Here is a 21,443-nt window from a genome sequence, read left to right as displayed (position 1 = left end):
TGAAGTCCTTTTTTCAAGGATATGTACTGATGACAAGTTTATCAGAAGCTTCCAAATGTCCTTATTCCCATCGCACTCATGTGTCTGATCCTATCTAAACTTCAAGCCTTATAAAAGCTCTTGTCAGGTGTGACATCAGCTCTCCCTCTGATATCATCGGTGACAGCCTTAACCCTGGGTCAACATCCTTTGCTGGGGCTGCCCCGTTGCAGGAAAACAAGGCAGGTGCAGAGGCTTCAATCCCTGTGGAACAGAAATTCCAATCCTATGTACCCTTTCCAGACAGCAGATGCGGCAGAGAGCATTCACTCCGAGTCAGTAATTTTTATACACCAGTTCTGACCTTGATATTTCCCTCAGTGTGGAGAATGAAGTATTCCCACTGACGAGATGAGTGCTGCGTTCATGGCCAACCATAATCATCAAAACAAGTGATCACTAGTGCTGAATGGCAGGATCTGGTGCAGTATGACCTTGGGGTATGAGGACACACAGTAGCAGACGTGATATGGAAAAAGGGATGCAGAATGGGGGGGATTTGTGTACCTGGAACCCCTGTTGCTCAATGGCATTTCTGACTAAGCAGGCCATCCAGCTCAATGACTATTTTTCAAATTCCTTCAAGACCAAAAAAGGAAATCGAGTTCAGACATTGGACTACACTAATTATGATGTGCGCTCTCCATTCCACTTATTTCTTTAAGGTTGTATGATGATTTCCCTGCCTTTGAAGCATCTGAATTCTCCTGATGTGTCTCAGGCAGTGACTATCCGCATCTCCTTCCTTCCAACACTGGTCAGTAGTGACTTTGCCGCTACCATTGACAAGGAAGCATCGGGCAGAGAGACCATTCAGTGTTTATAAGAGAGACATTAGTCTGACACAATAATTTGTCCATTCAGTGTGGATGTCACAAGAGCACTGTGGGAATTGAAGATGGCTGGATCTTGTCATCTCAAACCTCAGTTCTCCATTTTATGGTATTAATCAGCATTTTTGATGTGTAGTTGCCTTCATCCATATTGGAATCTTATAGTATGCACCACAGGGCATGATTTCATGTGTCCTAGGTGAGAATAAAAGTGAAGAGAACACCCTGCCCAAATCAGGCATCTTCATCTGGCTAAAGCGACTTAAGCCCAGTTTTAGCTGGCTCGTATATGGGCTTGAGCCTAGAATGAGTCTGCACCAATACAGACTCAGGCTTGCCTTATTACTATTGATCAATGGCCACCATAATCCTGAAGTCTTTTTTAAGCAGATATCACCCCATGACAAGCCAATCCGACTCTCAACATCATTGCTGTCTTCTATCTAATTGATCCAAAATACATGCCTGCATGCCAATCATTTCAGCCATTGCCTCCAGTGAAATAAAAGCCTCCATCTGGTGCGACACCAGTCTTATCTTCCCCATCAAGATGCCATCTGATATTGTTGGTGACAGTCCCAACTTGGTGTCGAAGTCCTCTGCTAATGCTTCCCTGTTGCAGCAAGATGATCCAGGCGTAAAGGTTCCAAGCCCTAGGGAAGGTGGTATTGAGAACCCGAGTCCCGCAGCAGAAGCACAGACCTCCCAGTGAGTAATTTTTTCACCCCTGCATTCGGAGCTTGATATTGCTATCAGTGTGGAGGATGAAGAGCCCACTCCCATATGTGAGGAGCATCATGCCCCGCGTCCATGGGCAAGCATGGTCGTTGAAACAACCAAAGACTTCATGGACTTAGAAGACTTGGATGTTCACTGTATCATCACTGCCACCGAAGGTAGAGTCTACCTCAGCATTAGCATTCGGTACACTGGGGAAAACTAAAGTTTCAGCTCTGTTATATTGGCTTCTGTGTCTTCACATACAGTTTTGGATCAAATACAGTTTTATGAGCTTTGTTTACTGGTCTGTTGTATTTTCAATACATTGAAAATGTTGCTCTTCTCTTTTCATAATTTGGTTAATTCCTTGTGTTATTTCTGCAATATGATATTACGAGAAGATGACTCAGACATCTAGCACTTTTTCATTGTCATCCTTGTGTAAGAAGCGACATCATGCACTTTATGGGAGGAAGGCGATAATTTGTATATAACAAGTAGCACAAGCAAGCAGCAAAGCTCGCTCCATTAGATTTGGTCACACCTTCAGCTGTCCTTTTTTGCGTAATGATAGTCAACCTTCAAGGGCTCAAAAGATTGCTGACTGTCCTGACATCAATAAGGCTACTCGCTTCCCTCCCCTCTATTCGCTCCCACATACTGCCTGTGCTGCAGTTTCCTACCACTCTCCCAATGTATTGCACTCAGATGCTAGGAAATGCCAGGACTATCAATGGCAGAGACCACAACTATTACAGAACTGACATGTCAACATTGTATTTGTTTGGGAAATACAATCTGTGCTTTGCAGAGGGGGATTTAGCGTATAGAGACCAATAAAAATGCGGCAGGTTTTGTGTCGGTCTTTATATGTTACGATTTATTCTTTTCTTTTCTTTTCTTTTCTTTTTCTTCATGACTCAGCCGGATTACGCGTACACGATCATCATGGACTGATTCCCACAGTACTATTTTTAGTATACCAACGTGTATTTAAGTAGAGCCTCAGCTGGTCTAAACCCCAGCTTCGGCTAAGGTTTAATCTACCTAACCTCGAACTCCGTCCTTCGTGACTATCTGTCCCATCAGCTTTCATCGCCTTTGACTTACTGGAGCATCGCCTACCGAAGTGCGAGTAGCGATCCTAGTACGATCTAAGTCGATAAGAGTTAGTGGCTAACATTTAGCCGAAGCTCGATAAACATTGCCCAGCACTACGCTGCCCAACCATCTTAATCCCTATACCTTCCAGCTAGACCGTAAGGTCGCTAGGCTGCACTTGGACAATAGTCAGTGCTTATCGATTGTCAAGTAACCAGCCGGCACTCAAGTTTCTATGCTGCCCAACATAATCCCAATCGTTCTTTTAACCGTCGTCGCACTCTCCGTGCTGCGATTCCTTCTTAATGACCCCCTCGGACTGGTGGTGGTAACCATCCTCCGAGTATTCCTCGCTTGCGCACTCATCCCATCCCCAGTGTTCGCGGGACTACTCCTGCTACTCTGGGTCAGATTTCTGCGCCATCTCTAAAAACACGAACCCTTTTATCCTCGCTCTCCAGCTCGCCTCCATACTAACAATTTTGTTGTTAGTATTGACGAGCACTTCCGAGGACTGCGAAATCCAGTTGATGAACGGCTCCAATTACGAGACCGACCTCAGCCTGATCATCGTGATCCTTATCGTCCTTACCATACTCGCTGTCTACCAGCTTGCATGGTCAATCGTCGACTTACACCAAGGGTAGATTCAATTACGAATGCCCTGGTCTGAATCCATTCTCGCCGTCTTCGCGACTTTTATACTCTTTTTCTTGTCCATTATTTTGTACCGACTACACCGCTGTTTTCGACAACAGAGGCAAGTCCGCGCGCAGCTTCCGTTCCACTACGTTCCCAGCACCCCGGCGTACCCTCCGCCAGTAATTCACATTCCCACGGCATCTCAACAGACGATACAAGATGTCGAATCCGCCACCTCCGGAGAACCTGGAGGATCCCTCTACACCTCGTCGCGACCCAGCTCGCGATCCTCAGAGTCGAGCACCGACTCCTACAGAAGCACTACCAGCGAGTCAGCTGACTCCGTCGACATCACCGATACCTGGAGCGTACTCCTCGACAGAGGAGACTCGCCCCTACCAGGCCTCTTCGACCAGTCTCCAGTCGAAGGCGAGTCAAGCCACCATGGAGGCAGACAAGGCACCAGGCATCTGGTCGAGGGCGAAGAAGGCTCTGACACCGAGTACGAAGGGGACGAGCTCTCCGAGTGGGAAAGAACCCGGCTCGACGACCTCCTCGATGACATCTACCCGAATGAGGAGGAAGATGCAGCCGATACCAGAAAGTGATTCAAGTGGACAGACGCTGTCTGGAAGAGCGAGAGCAGGAGATATAGAGTCAGCAGCAAGGAGGACTACGACAGTGATTCCGGAGAGCTTGGCCTCAGAGCCTCCGCAGCTACCACCAGTACAGCTGGTCCACAGTCTCTTCCAAGGTCCTGGCCGACCAATAGGGGAGAGCCAGTCGGCTGGCACCCCAGCACCAGCTGGGTCTATGCAGACAGGGAAGAGACTGCTATGGCCAGAGTCGCGCCTGGAGGAGAGCCCGACCCGATCCCTGCAGGGCCCGAGGTCCCAACGATCGCTCCCACCGTCCCCTCACACGAGCCGACGGATCGGGAGCTTTGGAGCGAGTTCCCAGACTACGACCCTGAGGAACTTGGAACAGTTACCGTTTCCGAGCGAATCGCCGGAGTCTCCAATTGGGAACCGTCCGTCGCGTCGAGAGCCTTCGCCACGCCCGTCCCGGCCTCCCAGCGTCCTTGGCCACTCCTCTATCACACGTACATCGAGTCCCTCGGACTCACAAGAGATGCCCGGCTCGCCCCAGAAATCGAGGCCCGAATGGAGCGAGGCAGAGCGCATGACGCACGCATTCGACGTGCTGAAGAGGATGCCCTCCAAGGGCCTGGAGGCTGGTGGGACCTCCCCCTTGAGCCCGACGCCACTCCCGAGGAGGTCGACAACAGAATCCGCGCCGCCGCCGTTCGATATTCTGGAGCCGCTCGAAGAGCAGGCACCGATTTGGAAAGAAGAAGGAGAGCCTGGAACGTCTACCAGGACGAGATCTCCGATGGAGACTCCGATATCGGGCGGTGGAGAAGAAATAGGGAGATCGACAGGCTCGCCAGAGAGAGGAAGGAGGCCCAGGATGCCAAGTCGGCCGCCGAACAGCGCCCTCGAAAACGAGGTGATGACGGCAGTCCGGACCCTCCTGGTCCACCCTCTTCACCCCCGGCTGACGATCTTTAATATCCTACCCTGGCATGGGCTATACGAGATCATGATGGAGGACATGGAGAAGGACTCCCAGTGGCTCCTAACGGAGGCGGGAGAAGATTATCGAGACGCAAAGAAGATGGGGGACGTCTACCTCATGAAGAACATCTTGGAGGTAGAAACATGGCACCGAGCTGCCCTCGTGTGGAATTTGGCAAATCCCGAATTCCCAAAACAAGAATGCGCAGCCTACAAATGGCCGCAGCCAATGCCGCACCCGCTCGAGACCGAAGAGTTTTGGGCAGGCGCGGGGCCCGACGATGACAACATGGATGATCCTGGCGCAGGACCCTCAGACAAGGGGAAGCAGCCTGAATTCCCGTCTCAGCCGCCCCCTCAACCGCCGCGACGACCCGCGTACCCAGGCGACTATCCCCCGCCGGGGAATAACTATCGATTGCGATCGCTACCGCGACCACCGAATCCTCCGGTGCCGCCCAGAGCTCCTTCGCCCCCTGACCTGATACCGCCGTGGACACTAGCTGTGGGAAAGGAAAATAATCCATGGAATGAGGTCAAACCAAAGCTGATCACGCAGCCTGAGTACTTCACGGGGGAATCCATGGACATCAATCAATTCCTTCATCACTGCGAAATGTACTTCCAGGTCTTCCCATTGCATTTCACTATGAACGATCAAGGACAGAACCCGTACCGCATCACCTTCGCACAGGGCTACTTACGGGAAAAGGCAAAAGACTGGTGGGGCGACCAATACTACCGTTACCGAGACGAGGACGGACATTGGCGGTTCCCCACATGGGCCGAGTTTTCCCGCGATGTCAAAACGGAGTTCCAAGAAGTTGCCAAACTGGCCATATGGAAAGCGGAGTGGAAGAAGGTCCGACAGTCGGACTTCAAGACCACAGTAGAGTTCTTTGCCAAGTTCGAGAGGCTAGCCCACAAGTGCGGAGAATTCAGGGACGAGAAGCAGATGTTCGAAGCAATCGAAGCGGCGATAAGGCCGACAGTACAGAAAACGGTTATGCATGGGGACAATGAGCGCCCCACAACCTACACACAGTGGAAGGCCCGAGTCCTGAGGATCGACGTGAACTACAGGTACGACGTCGCGCAAGGACTTGCCAGTAAGACCTCCCCGAACCAAGGAGGTTCGGGTCGAGGCAATCAAAATCAATCGAAGGGAAGCGATTCTAGTGGCGACAAGAAGGATGCCACGGGAACGACCTATGGGGGCGTGGGTCAGCCGATGGAGATCGACAAGCTTCGATCTGATAAGCGGTGCTTCAAGTGTGGGAACACCGGGTGGTCCCCAAAGCATAAATGCCCCGACGACAAGTCGAAGTGGCTCCTGGTCAAACTCCCACCTCGCAAGAAGCCCAACGTCGCTCGACTCCGCCAACTGCTTGCTGAAGCCAAGAAGGAAGAATTAGGAAAGGACACGAAGATCGAGGAGGTCAAGGAAGAGAAGTTGTCAAAAGACGAGCCGGCATCGAAATAAGCGATTCGACGACGTCGGCTAAGGACTTAGTTTCTACTGGTGCGCGCTCATGTAATTCTAGTCGGACTTATACTACGTATATAGGGACTCCGTACGATCAATATATCAATTTTTTCGCCGCATTACCAGTCGAGGAAGCTAAGAACGAGGAATCGCACAACACCAACGGCGTAGGAGGGGATTTCCGCCACTCTGCGCGGTCTGCACTCAGTACTGAACCCCTAGGGGCTGTCCGAGCTCAGGAACCCCCGGCTCACCGCACAGGGAAAGCCCCTCGAGGGCAGAGCCCCCTAGGTCGAGTCCCGACTGCACCCCAGACGTGGGGAGGTCACCCCGGAGAGGGAGAAAGGCCGACGACCCAGCCCGCTGGGCCTGCGTCCCCGTTTGTGGGGCCGTCTGTTCTAGCGGGAAGCGACGGAAAAGCAGCTGAGGCCGTGAACTCGGGCGACCACCCTCCCTTAGTAGCCCTTACATCAGCAAACAGTGAGGACCGCTCGAGGGAGCCAATATGTGTGCCCCCGTGAAGGGTTTCCCGAAGTACCGCCGGGTCCAGGAAGAGCTGTAAGCATGGAACGACGGTGGAGGTTGCAACGTCACGCACAAGCGCCCTTGGCCGGGGCCGAACACAGGGCAGCGAGCCCTCCTCCACCACTTTGACGGAAGGCACCCAAGTGCCACTGAGGGGCCCTTTTCGGCCCGGTGACCAAATGCCGCCTCGAAGCAAGAACTCCTCCGTTTCTGTGGAAGAGGTAGAAGACGAAGAAGCCTACCTACGGTCCGATATTCCGACGGTCAAACCGAAGGGTAAGTCTCTTGTGGACCCCAAAACCACGCTGCAGGGCGAGGAACGGAAGCCCGTTCCGGACACGTACTACGAACCCTTCGGTCCGCACTGGACCCGGAGGGCGCTACGACTCGCCAACAATGAAGCAGCCGCTCTTGCTGCCCTCCATCGATGGGTACATCCTCGTCGCAAGGGAGAAGTAACGATCGAGCTGTGGGGGGCGCTCAAGGAGCAGCCCGAGACTGCCGCAGAAGCGAGAGACAGATGGGAATGGATGGAGGACCTCAAAAAGTCTCCCATGTACATACGAGGCAGGAAGGGGCATAACGTAACAATTCAAGTGCAGTTAGAAATGTTAGACACTCGCGAGACACATTCGGTGAAGGCGCTAGTGGACAGTGGAGCCACCAGCAGCTCCATAGACCGTGCATGGGCCCAAAGTCACGCGCTCAACCTCAAAAAGGCAGCTCGACCCGTCCCAGTCTATAACGCTGATGGCACCCGAAACAAGGGCGGCGACATCACCGAATACGCCGAGGTATGGCTACGCATCAGAGACCACGTGGAACGGATCGAACTAGCCGTAGTGGACTTAGGGTCCACTCCCTTGTTCCTAGGACATGACTGGTTACAAAGACATAACCCGCTCATTGACTGGGATACCGGGGCGGTTACGTTAGCCCGCTGCACTTGCCGTAAAATACCCTTTTCACTACCTGACACAGACCCTACCTCCCGTTGGGACGAGTATGAAGAGGGCGACACCATTTTGGTAATAGACTTTGAAGAAGCCTTCCACGTTCGAGCCATGGGGACTAAGGCTAATGAGCTAGCCGCCCAAGCCAACGCCCGCAAGACCACCAAGTCTTTTGAGGAAATTGTACCTAAGGAGTATCGGGAATTCGGGGACGTTTTCGCAAAAGAGAATTTTGACGAATTACCGCCTCGGAAACCATGGGACCACGCCATCGAACTAATCCCCAACACTAATGCCAACCTAGACTGTAAAGTCTATCCTCTCAATCCCGCCGAACAGGAGGAGCTGGACAAGTTCTTGGACGAGAATTTGTCCACCGGGCGTATTCAGGCCTCCAAGTCCCCTATGGCGTCGCCATTTTTCTTCGTCAAGAAGAAAGATGGGAAACTCCGCCCAGTCCAGGACTATAGGAAACTCAACGAGATGACCATTAAGAACCGGTACCCCTTACCACTTATCGGAGAACTGATGGATCGATTGAAGGGAGCCAAGTACTTCACCAAGCTGGACGTGCGATGGGGTTACAACAACGTCAGGATCAAGCAGGGGGATGAGTGGAAGGCTGCCTTCCGCACCAACCGTGGCCTCTACGAACCTCTCGTAATGTTCTTCGGACTCACGAATTCCCCTGCAACGTTTCAATGGATGATGAACGATATCTTTAAAGATCTCATCACTGCAGGAGAAGTATCGGTCTACTTGGATGATATCCTTATTGCGTCAAAAGACAAGAAGGACCACAGATGTATCGTACACAAGGTACTCCAAATCCTTCGCGAGAACAAACTCTTCCTTAAAGCGGAAAAATGCGAGTTCGAAGTAGAAGAGACGGAGTATTTGGGAGTACTTATCAGCGAAGGGAAGGTACGCATGGACCCCGTAAAGATCGCCGGCCTCCTCGACTGGCCGGCCCCTTCAAAGAAACAAGAACTACAGTCATTTTTAGGCTTCTGCAATTTCTATCGACGGTTCATCCGCGACTATAGCAAGCATGTTAAACCGCTTACTATCCTGACGGGAAAAGTGGAGTGGCGGTGGGGAAAGGCCCAACAAGAGGCGTTTGAGAAGTTAAAAAGGATGTTCCAGGAGGACGTGGTACTAGCGATCCCGCTAGACGAGGGAAAGTTTCGGGTAGAGGCCGACTCCAGTGAAGGAGCAATTGGAGCCATATTATCCCAATGGCAGGACGAGAAGTGGCGGCCAGTCACTTTCCTCTCGAAATCCCTCTCGGTCACTGAATGGAATTACGAGATCTATGACAAAGAACTCCTAGCTATAATGATTGTGCTAGAAGAGTGGCGACAGTACTTGATGGGAGCTCGGGAAGACTTTGAGATCTGGACGGATCACTCCAATCTCCAGTACTTCCGAAAGCCCCAAAAGCTCAATCAACGCCAGGCCCGCTGGGTCACCGAGCTGGCGGAATACCAGTTCACCCTGCACCATAAGCCGGGGGCCCAGAATCGCAAGGCCGATTTACTTTCTAGGCGAGCGGATCACGACCAAGGGAAAGACGACAACCGGGATGTGACGGTCCTAAAACTGGCTCACTTCCGTGCTCTTATCATGCCTACCACAGAGGAACTACACGAGAAAATCAAACTAGCCACGTATGACCCACGTAAGTGGGACCGAGGAATCTCAGACTCCCTTAATCATGAAAAAGGGGTCTCCCGAGACCAAGGGCTACTCTGGTACGATGGTCGTATCTATGTACCCAAGGATCGACAACTGCGGGGCGAGATCATAGCCCTACGACATGACCACGCGACCGCAGGACACCCGGGCGTGGAAAAGACAAAAGAGCTCATTTTACGAGACTATTGGTGGCCCCGGATACGCTCAGAAGTGGAGGCCTATGTGAAGGGATGCGAGGCCTGTCAAAGAACAAAGGCGGATCACTGACCCAAGAAGGCCCCCCTCTATCCAAATGAGGTCCCAAGTCGGCCGTGGACACACATTTCAGTTGACATGATCACCAAACTTCCCGACTCGAGGGGAAACAACTCCATCCTCGTAATAGTCGATAGATTCTCCAAGACGATAATTCCGATCGCATGCACCGAGGAATTGTCCTCTCTCAGCTTCGCAAAAATCTTGCGAGACTACATCTATGTGCCATACGGGGTAATGCCGGAGAAAGTAATCTCGGACAGAGGGACCGTTTTTGTGTCCAAATTCATGAAAGAGTTCTACACTCTCATTCATACAACAGGGAACCCTTCGACCGCGTATCACTCGCAGACAGACGGACAGACCGAAAGAGTTAATCAAGAAATTGAAAAATACCTCAAGATGTTCGTTAATTACCGCCAGGACGATTGGAGTGATTGGTTGCCGCTCACCGCGTTTACTCATAACAACCGAAAACATTCGGCAACGGGTTTCTCCCCCTATAAAGTAGTCTTTGGACGAGACGGGCAGGTTATCAAAACCACTCAACACCCTGACGCGGTACCAGCCGCTTCCAAGTTGGTGCAAGGAATACAGGAGGTGCATGAAAAGGCAAAGGAATCGCTTGAACGAGCGGCCGACTCGATGAAGAAGGCTTATGACAAGCGAAAAGGAGAGTCGAGAAAGTATGAAGTCGGCGACAAGGTGTGGTTGGATTCCACCAACCTAAATCTCCCTCGTCCAACAAAGAAGTTGGGGGACAGACGCGTCGGGCCCTTTGCGATCACGGCCAAGAAAGGGGCTTCAGCGTACGAGCTCAAGCTCCCTGTGAAATGGCGCATCCATAACCGATTCAACGAGTCGCTCTTGACTCCATACCATACTCCCGAATTCCCAAACCAACCGCGTCCTGAAAGACCACCCCCTGACTTAATTGACAATGAAGAAGAATATGAGATTGAGGAAATTGTCGAGGAGAGGGATCGTATCATCGGTCGTGGAAGAACCCGCCGAACCATCACTGAATACTTAGTACGGTGGAAAGGATACCCAATCGAAGAAAACTCGTGGGTTAAACGTTCCGACATGGCCAATGTGGAAGAACTCGTCAATGACTACGAAGTGCATATTCAAAAGGTCTTTTGGATGGTAAACGACAGAGGAAAAGCTATTGGTATTGATGACAAGATACCTCGAAATCTGCCAATCGAATACCACGATCCCGATACCCCCTGCGTCACCGACATCGAAACAGTGTATTCCTCTGAGTGCACGAACCCAAGACACTCCGACACCCAACAAGATTCTTATCCCTCTTCCGAAATCATTGACAATATCGAACTCCCCGACGAATGCCCAGATAGAGAAGAGGAGGTAAATCTCCAAAACCTCGAAAGGATACATGAAAATTGGGACACAGCGTCAGACACCGATGACAACGAGGACGACGATACTTGGTCATACTACTCAGTATCAAGGCATTCCAGTGCAGACGAAGAAAGTGACTCGGACGTCTCCTTTGAGACGAAAGAGTCCTAAACAAGTTGAAGCATGCTACGGCATAGAAGGGGATTACCGCTGCTCACAAGAGCAATGAACCCTTAGGATCATGGAGGATCCGACAGACAGCTGAGGACTAACCGGCGCAAGGTGGCTCAGGATTTCTACGGACGGCTGAGTCCAGGTGGCGGGCGGGTCAGAGGCCAAACACAACGAGTGACTCTTTCGGGTGTAGCGGAGGCCCAAACAAAACCGTTTTAAAGCAGAAGGGAGACCCTCATTCTCGCTCATGTGGAACGAAGGGGAACACGAAGGTTCAGTGTCTCATCGGGACGAATGAGCCTTAAGGAGGGGGTAATGTTACGATTTATTCTTTTCTTTTCTTTTCTTTTCTTTTTCTTCATGACTCAGCCAGATTACGCATATGCGATCATCACGGACTGATTCCCACAGTACTATTTTTAGTATACCAACGTGTATTTAAGTAGAGCCTCAGCTGGTCTAAACCCCAGCTTCGGCTAAGGTTTAATCTACCTAACCTCGAACTCCGTCCTTCGTGACTATCTGTCCCATCAGCTTTCATCGCCTTTGACTTACTGGAGCATTGCCTACCGAAGTGCGAGTAGCGATCCTAGTACGATCTAAGTCGATAAGAGTTAGTGGCTAACATTATACTAGGATTATATCAGATTCACAGCATCCTCCCCAAAAAGTAGCCTCATTTGCATACCAAGTTAGTCATATAGGTAACCCCTGTCACTCAATGAGATTTATGACTAAGCAGGCCATCCAGCTCGATGGCCCAATTTCAAATTCTATCATCGAGATCAAAACAGGCAATAGGTCTAGACTTTGGACTTGCACCTTGGCTTCAAAACGGCCAGAAGCGTATTTGCTGCTGCATATCTGGCGTGCCATGCACTCAGCGACCACTTAGCTGAGAAGACACACAGCCAGGGAAGCCCAGAGCCCAGCAAGCGATGAAGCTTTGTTAAATGCAATTACTATTCTGCCCATAAATTCATCCTTTCTTTATGCCTGAAAACAGTCTCGACTGAAGATGAATCACCATCTCCTGATGTTGCTTCCAAGGACTTTGCTTTCAGTCCTGACGCTCTTGAATCCGCAAATAAGCTGTCTTTTGAAGACTTTGTCCAACACATCTTATCAAGCTCCTGCTTGACGACTTGGCCAAAATCACATCAATGGAAACAATCTTACCATATGTCACCAAATTATGCCGGCTTGAGTGCCACATAGCAGAGCTGTTTCAATTGTGAGGACTTAGACTCAAATTCAAGCAAATGAGCATCTATCTAGACCATATTCAGATTCAGAGAAGGAGAACATGGTCTATTCATGGATGAGGTAGGCAGTATACACCAATTTCCTTGCCGCCTTTTCTTATATGTTGTACCAGCAGACAACCTCATCATTCCATTCCACAAGCACCAACCTCATCGTGAAATGCATCCCTGCCTGGACAGCCCCAAGTGCCTCTGGCCCGATTATAATACGATTTTCTCCTTTTTTTTGGAATGTATATTTTGAAACAGCAAGTGCAACCTGTAATGTAATTATGTACAGAGCCTGGAAGCTCATCCATGACAGGGGTGGAATCCAAGAATGCGCAGATATATTTTGAGTGCGGGTTAGCACTTGAGTCATGTTGCAAGGGGCAAAAAACGCAGAAACTAGTATGATTGACAGTTATTGCTTTACTTTAGCCACAATAAACATAGTTTTGAAATTGTTAGAAGAGAAACATAAATTGGCTAAAGGCTGTCACAAAAAAGCACACATCCTTAGCACATACAAGTATTTCATACAAAGGCATTATAGAACGGACTTGCTTGGCATGTACTCCAAGTGCATAGATTCATCCTCACCTGACATTGGTTCTGACTTGATGTCAGATTCCTGAAGCTCCTCAGGAGCATCCTTCTTTTTCTCTGTATCATCATCCTTTGACCGACTGTCATCTCTGCCATGGCCATCCTCTTTCTTTCCTAATTCACAGTCATCTCCATCACTATCATCTATATCATCTTCAACATCAGAGCAATCAAAATTGGTGGCTGTATTCCAGTCGAAATAGGCACCCGGATCTGTTGTGATTGTTAGATTAGCATATGTGTCAAATTCCCCACTTACCAAGGAGGTCAACTTTCTTGCAAACCAAAAATATGGGCCTAACATGCAAACGTGCCACCCATCGCTTGTATGCATGGAGAAAGTCGGTGGTCAGCTCCATTTGCAAAAAGGTCTCCAACGAATTGGCAACATCTTGACGAAATGAATCAAAATTAAACATGAGGGATTCATGTTCTCCCTGAGCCTTGCGCACTCTTAAAGCCTTTTGAGCGTAGAAGATCAAAGAATGCCCAAAGTGAGCTGCGGAGCTTCTAGCAAAATCCCCAATGTTGAGAAACTGAGCATAGACGCTTAATTTGTTGTCAACAAGGATGGTGGAATTGATGGAGGGCTCGACGGCATTATTTTCTGCAAGGAAAACTAAACCAAAATCCACCCGCAGATGCCGGATTATGGATATGTAGGCACCTATGGCCATGGTGATTGCGGGCCTCGTGGTGTCGGCGGAGTCTGGCAGGATGCAAGGAAGTAAGGCTGATCCGAATATACACAGATTTCCCAATGCAATGAGTTTGAGCAGTCCATCTCTTGTTATACTGGGAATATCTGTGTCTTGAGCTAGTAGTATTGGTAAAAGCAAAGAATGCCACTAGTTAGAACTGCTCACTTTCAGGACCTTTCTCACCAATAACAGTGTGAAAGTAACACATCATATGAAGGAGGAGCTGATGAAGCTCCAGGTGTACAACATTGATGATCCTGTACCCAAGCATACATGTATGAACCCAGCCTGAGATGGTTTTCGAAAGGGTAACAGTGGAATAGAAATGACCGCCCCTCACAATGCAGTTCTCGAGCATCAGAACAGCATGATGAGTATCCAGATGCATATAACTTCCTTCGTGTTAGAATGTTTCAACATATTGCAGCATGAACTTACAAGGCAGAGCTGGGTTCCAGCAAAACAACTTCGGCCTCCCATTCCCTAGGATCCGGAATAAATCCAGGCACCCAATCACCCATATACTCGTCTATATGACTGTCTTGTCTTTGACTCCCATGATGCTGAAACATGTACCACAACTTCTGCCCACAAAGAACTTCCACGAAGGTACCAACACCGTGACAATCAGAATGAATATAACTGATTGCTCCTTTCATCATGACTAACCAGAAATTTGTTGCTGAGATTGGATAACTGGCATCGAAGATATCTTCTGGAAGGTCAGATGTCTGCTCAAAGGCTCTGATGTGGCTTGATACAATCCTAACATTCATGAGCCTCCAAAATGAAATGAGCTAAGGTTTTCAATGTACAATTGTAAAGGGTGTCCAGTTTCAGAAGTGCTGCAGGGCAGAGAGAGTGCGTTTAAAACATGTCCTTCATCTTCCAGGCCTTCCTCATATATTTCACGTAAGGAAAGATTGACATGAAGATAGTCCTTTGTCTGGTCGGAGCTTCGCCTTTGATGATCTAGTGGAGCGTAAGGATCAATATTTCACAGAAGGAGTGAGCCTAACCTTGGATCTCTCGGACAATATCGACATTGCCAACCTTAGATAGGTCGTTCAATGACCAGGTGAGAGGTGAAGTCTTTGTGCCATAAAGGAATATGTGGTAGTTACGGAAGGTCTCCAGGGTTGCCGTAGGATTCTTCATTGCATTGGAAAAGCTCAGAGTCATGATCATTGATTCTTCCAAGCCCTTTCCTGTGTTGGGCTTGTACCAGGGACTACCTGTCTTGTCATTAACAATGCAATCATTCCAACTGCAAATGGTGATTCGATCATCAAGCTCCTAATAAAAAGTGAATATCTAAGATTTCCGAGAGAGAGAGAGTACTAACATTGGACAGCAAGGGAAAAAATCGCAAGAAATGTACTCCTTTCTCTTCGGATCCCAAAGGATTGGAGAAACAATATTTGCCCCAGAACGAGAGAGACCTCGATTGAGCTTGGTTTTTTTCAACAAAAGAGTGTCCCCAGTATTGCCAAAAGCTTCAGATTGCGCCCTTTTCCACCCTGCGACTGATGGAATAACAGTAGTCATTCCTATGGATGGTGCCATCAACATTAACTTCCACCAGTTTGAGTGGATGTCTTGTGTTAGTCTTCGTTCATGTAGGATTTTTTGTTGTCAAGATAATGGAAAGAAGTTTTGAGAGCTTTCCTTCCGAACGGGAGGAAGCTCTTCTATGATGATGTCCTGCACGGATATCGGATCAATATCTTGAACCATCCGAAGGGGCATTATTGGTGCATCACACCATGGGGGTGACAACTCGGGTCATTCTCTGAAGTTCGGATAGTTTTCATGCCCCCATTTGTGTACTCGATAGGTTAAGATTCGATGAATTCTGGGTATTGATTCAGGTGTGAAGGGTGCAGCCTTAGATAGAGGGAACCGAGGGAGGCTTGATGACCTTCCTCGAGTCTCTAACTGTAACCGTGTGACTCTACGGGGAGAGCAGGATCTTGCTCTCTCTCCTCGTATTCAATCCGTCTTGTGACCCCCCTCACTTAATCCAGCCCTTCCTGCTTTTCCTGAGCCATTTGATCATCTCAGCACCCACCCTTGCACCCAAACCTGCAACATCATTCTGCTGGATAAAGTGAATAGCATGCTCGAACCACATATCCTCCCCATCAAATTCATCCCAAGGTGTGGCACCTGATTGCTTCTTCCTCAAAGGTTTCATATTGTTGATTAGTGGACTGATTGCTTCGAGGAAGTCCGTTAATCCAACCTCGCTCGTCCAAGAACCCCAAGCGATACCAATAATGCAACGCCAAAGGAGTTCCTCAACTCGTACGATGAGGTCTGGTTTTCCAATCGAAGACAGCCTTCCACTGACCTAAGAAAATGTAAGCGATGAATATCTGAAAGTAATAAATGATTTCTCACTTGCAAAGCAAGGGACATATTTAACGTCTGACTCATGCCTTGTCCCATAATAAGCAGAAGGGGAGGGGGCAGATGGTGTAGTGGTTACCTCTGCTTGCTCGATTGTACCTCGTTCCACACAGAAAATATTTATTTTCGCACTTGCAAGTTTGAGCCCCCCACCCTCCAGAAAGTAATGCTCTAGACACTTTCCAGGTTCTACCACTTCCGATATCCGAATCACGTGAAATGCAGCCTCCCTTTCTAAACATGATCAAGTCACGCACATTACCCCCTCTAAAATCACATGACAAATCTTATCTCTCCTTGCCATTCTGGGCATCGGTTCGAGGCCCTTCCAGTGATCTTTCGAATAAGACAGGGAAATGGAGTTGTGTGCCACAAGGCTGCCACCTGGTTGGGACCCAGGTGTAACAAAATGGAGTGGTGATCCAAGCACACCCCGGCCTGGCACATCGCCCCCGCATCAATTGATCACACTGTGTTGGTGATCTTGGCCGAGTAAGGCAGGTCTGGGAAAGAGAGACCAGAGAAGGACTGGGATTGATGGAGTTTGGTGGGAAGTAGGACTAGGCCATGAGAACGGTCTGGTGAAGAAATGACGGTGACAGATAGATTGCGGCCATTTCTCGGCAGAGGTCAGGATTTCCTAAAGTGGGAAAAGGTGGCAGTGCCCAAGTAGCACCAAGTTATCGAGGGCAAGGGATAATTTTGTGCCATAACATAAGTGCACAGCTTGTTAAGCTGACTTAATCGATGACATCATACACACAGTAACACAAGTAGCTAAATTGGACCATATGCATGCATAACCAATATACTTAGGATTTAAAAAAAAAAAAAAAGCAGAAGGGGAGAGATTGCTACGGTGTTTGCAAAGCTTTGCTTCCAACGAGGAAGGCTCTGCTTAAATTTCTTCAATGTCTCTTCATTGCCCATAATCGTTTGGATGTCAGGGTGATTAAAATTCTCATTGATAAACCTTGAAATTGGTCAAGATATTTTCTTGACTATCAAAAGCTTCCTACCTTTGCCAACATGTCATTTGCTCAACTCCACTGTGCTGAAGAAAATTTTTGTCAGAATACAATCAAATTGCTATGTAAAGAACAGAACCCACATAACAAAGTAACTGGATGTGAAAAGCCACTCCATCCAACACAGACAGTACCTTCAGCCAATTTTTGGCTGACTTGTGCTTCCAATGATACACAAGAAGACAAACATCGCCATGCAAGATCTCCTGCATAAAGGAGGCCCCCAGGGCCAAGGGAGGAAGTGGCGTCAATGCACGTTCCTTATACATGTGAAGGGAAGTCTGAATTTCGGCTAGTTTCTGAGGCCATGATTCTAGTCGCCATAAAAACTGATGACGAGGGTCAGTCAGAAAGTATTATAGGGCATTGTTAGATATAATATACCCCCATTTGATGCTCATCAAGACTTATTGACTTCTGGAAGCTTGGATAGTAAGACCTTGTAGGCAGGCAAAGAAAACCAGCTGTGATATCTACTGCTCTCATGAGTATAAGGGTCTCAAGGTGGCCCACAAACTTGGAAGCATTGCGACCACCACCGATATTGTCAATGTGATTTTTCGGTTTACCCCCTTTGACCTTCTCCCAGCCTTCATCCACAATCGACTTTAGGGACCAGGCCATGGCCATCCCAAACTGCAAGAACTTTAACTCTATATCACTTTCCATTGATCGCAGACAAAACCATTGTTCAGGATCCAAAGGCGTCTCAAGGAATGCTCGGCAAATGATCGGAACAGACCAGACCAATAAGGACCATTTCGCAGCAGTGTATCCTGTTGCTTCATAAATAAGAAATTAAGCACAGGCCAATCCTCCGATTTAAGAACAGTTAGTGTATACCTGCAGGGCTTTCAACTGGAGAAGAATGGTCAATCAACATGTTGGTGCAGAAGAGAAAAGTGATAGTGTGGGAAATCAGGTCCAATTAAAGCCATTTGGCAATTGCCATGACTACATTTTTCCAGAAGATCATGTCCAAATTGAGCAATTTGGCCTTGGGTGATGTACGCTTCAGTGAAGACCCAAGGAGATGCAAAACATTGCATAAAGATGAAAAAAAAACTATGAAAGGAAATCACTGCACAAGGTATGTAGCAGATTGTTTCTTTGCTACATAATTAAGTTATTTTTGCTATAAAGAAATTTCAAAAGCCTACTCATAGCGCTTATAGAGCCATGGTCATATTCATATCAAAGAGATACTCGTATATATTGCTACATAGTGCAGGGCATATATGAAGAATGTAAAGAGGGGTGCATCATAGAAACACTGTGACTATATACCTTCAGGGATAGTAGTGAAATTTCCTAGGAAATGGTGTGAGCACTTACACACCTTGACTCTATGCATTGCACACCAGATATGCAGCAGCGAACACGCTTCTGGCAGTTTTGAAGCCAAGGTGCAACTCTGAAGTCTAGACCCAATTGCCTGTTTTGATCTCAATGATAGAATTTGAAATTAGGTCATTGAGCTGGATGGCCTGCTTAGTCATAAATCTCATCGAGTGACTGGGTTACAGATAAGAACAATCCCGCTATTTTGCAAGGTAAGGATTTGACTAGATTTTTGGGTGAAAACTGTGTTTGTCCTGAAGAACACATAGACTTTCGAGAGGGAATTGCATGCGATGGATCCCCAATGTTGTAGGAGTCTGAAAGACGCCTCCAGGGTATGTGATCCCCATGAAGTAGGAGAGAAGAACGAAGTTGTATTGTCAAAGCTGACAAAGAGGGGAAGCAAAACATCTGGTATTGAGATGGGGGGTAGGACCAGTGAGGAGGATGGATAAGTGCCTCTTGAGGGTCCATCGGCAGGATTGACAGTGCTGGTGATATATCTTGTGTTGATGTGGAGGTCATTGGAGGTAGGGGAACTGCGCATCCATCAGAAAATGTTGTTAATGTCTGTATTGCAGTGGTGGCCATTCCACTAGCCTTTGACAATGGATTTGCGGTCTTCATGGAGCTTAACATGGGAATTTGAGAGTTCTGGGCAATAAGGGAAAACTGGATCTAGTAGAGAGATAAAATCATCGGACTTAAATTGCTTTGGGAGCGTTCGTACAAGAAATTTGAAACCAAGTCCCTCAGTCCATTGCATATCTCATTTTCCGGAATTCCATCCTGGTAGAAGTCATGAGGCTGACCATCTGTTTCCGATAATAATCATGATTCTGATACTGGAACTTGCATATGAGAATGCGGCAATATCGATGACTGAACATGGACCCGGTATGGTAGGAGAGGGGTTGGAAAGTAATTGGGACAAACACCAGTTGAGAGGAGGGATGGTGCGTTTTTGTGCACGTCGTGGCATGAAAGGATGGTCACTGGCAACTGCAAGACCCATGGGAACAACACGGGTGATTGGAGAGGACATGAACGTCTGTTGACAACCAATTATGGATCGCAGACACATTTTTCTCCTGCTTGTCAGATGGTAGAGAGATGGCCCAGGTGTCCAGATTCCAGAGGATACCCGTGAATGAGAATGACAGTGAGAATGGAATGTGCTTCCATGTGATGCAAAGCTCTTGTGATATAGTGTCAGTGTCTTTGAATTTATAGGTGAAATTTGCATCGTCTGCCTCTCGTTGAGAAAGACTAGATCAATCTCGAACCGAGCAGAGACTGGTATAGCGATCTCAATCGTGCGTGACCAGAATAGCATCACGAGACACATCCGGATGACTTTCAATGTTGCCAAGGAGGTCTTGATGCTCCTCACATTCAACATGGTCAACTACAGGTGATAATCTATGTATGAACACGTCATCTACGGTTTGAAAGTCCATGATATCGACCTAAGTCATAAAAGTGTGTCCTGGGGAGCAGCCCGAGCGTGTAGAGCAATGGAGGGACGACGCGACATTGTGGTGAGAGTGAATTCCAAGTTCAGACACACATGCCCACAGTGCCAGATTCTGGCCATGACTATTTTTAAGTTCTGCACATCCCCCCACTCTACCTCTCGATCAAATCCTAGACTAGAGCTTTTGGTAAAATTTGAAGTTCGAACTGCTCATGTGCCTTTGACTTGCCAGCTGATATAAGCTCATTCCAAAGAGGCAGGAATGGCTGCGGACCACCAATCCCTGAAGTGCTGTCATGTACCCATAGAAATAGCTGGAGATAATATGAATGTCATCTAGGGCTATGCAAACATGCTCCAGAACATAAGTCATGAGGGAAACAAGGCAGAACACTGTCAGATGAGTTTTTGACCCTCTGGGCTAGACAGGCCTGTCGGGGCTACATTGGGTGATGGGCATGCAACAGGGAGGATAAACGAAGTCGATCAACGTGCGTTAAGTGTTTCCACGTGGTCGGCAACTGTCGGGGTTTCAAATCTGCACCCACGCATCACACATACTGAGAACTTCTTAGCTCTAAACCACCATGCCGCCCACTAGAGGAACGAAACACCACCGAAAACCACCATTGCCTCATGATCTGGAAGGATCGGAGCTGTTTGTCATTGAAGACGACTATCCTGCACCTTCTTCAGTAAATCGTGGGAAGGGTAAATGATGTACACCACTCAGGGACATCATCGAAATTTCATCAGATGAGGAAGACACAAGTTCTAAAGCTTTGCGTATGAAAATTTTGGAATTGCAGGCCTTTGTCAAGAAGCTTAAAAAGGTAAAAATAGTGACATGCATTGAACTCCTCCATTTAATTTATTCTCTAGGAGACAACAAAAGCAAAATGTTCACAGACAGAAGCTGAGAAACGAGCTGAACATGCTGAAGAAGCACTGAAGATTTCTCAGGCGAGCATCACTGGGCAATTTCAATCTAGTGAAATGATTGTGAGGTTCTTTTCTGGACCGCAATGATGCCTTGACTGACCTATAGATAGAATCCCTTAAAACTGGAACCCGATATTACGTGTGGCATGTGTGCCTCACTGATGTGGTCGCCTTACCTGTAAGCACCACCTAGTTATGCTGAAAAATATGTCCATTCAAACCAGATTACCAGGTTGCCTGAATGCAGGCATATTTTCTGTGAAAGTTGCCTACTAACATGGTTCGATACCATTGACAAACATTATCGGCAGCAGCACC

At 48.2% G+C, this 21,443-nt stretch overlaps 2 protein-coding genes across 2 annotated transcripts; one reads left to right on the top strand and one right to left on the bottom strand.

Moving 5' to 3' along the window:
• Positions 1-1,341: 1,341 nt before the first annotated feature.
• Positions 1,342-1,815, top strand: EV420DRAFT_1484935 (uncharacterized protein; the record flags this gene model as incomplete). The annotated part of the gene is made up of 2 exons (XM_060470133.1): positions 1,342-1,580; positions 1,629-1,815. 2 exons carry the CDS (start codon positions 1,342-1,344, stop codon positions 1,813-1,815), a joined length of 426 nt encoding a protein of 141 aa, XP_060324727.1.
• An 11,350-nt stretch (positions 1,816-13,165) lies between these two features.
• On the bottom strand, positions 13,166-18,248 carry EV420DRAFT_1649190 (uncharacterized protein; the record flags this gene model as incomplete). The annotated part of the gene is made up of 10 exons (XM_060478270.1): positions 13,166-13,437; positions 13,484-14,041; positions 14,091-14,317; positions 14,364-14,690; positions 14,741-14,897; positions 14,945-15,221; positions 15,997-16,278; positions 17,554-17,694; positions 17,750-18,147; positions 18,209-18,248. The coding sequence occupies 10 exons, from the start codon at positions 18,246-18,248 to the stop codon at positions 13,166-13,168; spliced, it is 2,679 nt and encodes an 892-aa protein (XP_060324726.1).
• Positions 18,249-21,443: the final 3,195 nt, after the last annotated feature.

The sequence above is a fragment of the Desarmillaria tabescens genome, assembly GCF_030435595.1.
Source record: "Desarmillaria tabescens strain CCBAS 213 chromosome Unknown EV420scaffold_58, whole genome shotgun sequence".
Classification (NCBI taxonomy): Eukaryota; Fungi; Basidiomycota; class Agaricomycetes; order Agaricales; family Physalacriaceae; genus Desarmillaria; species Desarmillaria tabescens.
This window is presented reverse-complemented; position numbering and strand designations above follow the sequence as displayed.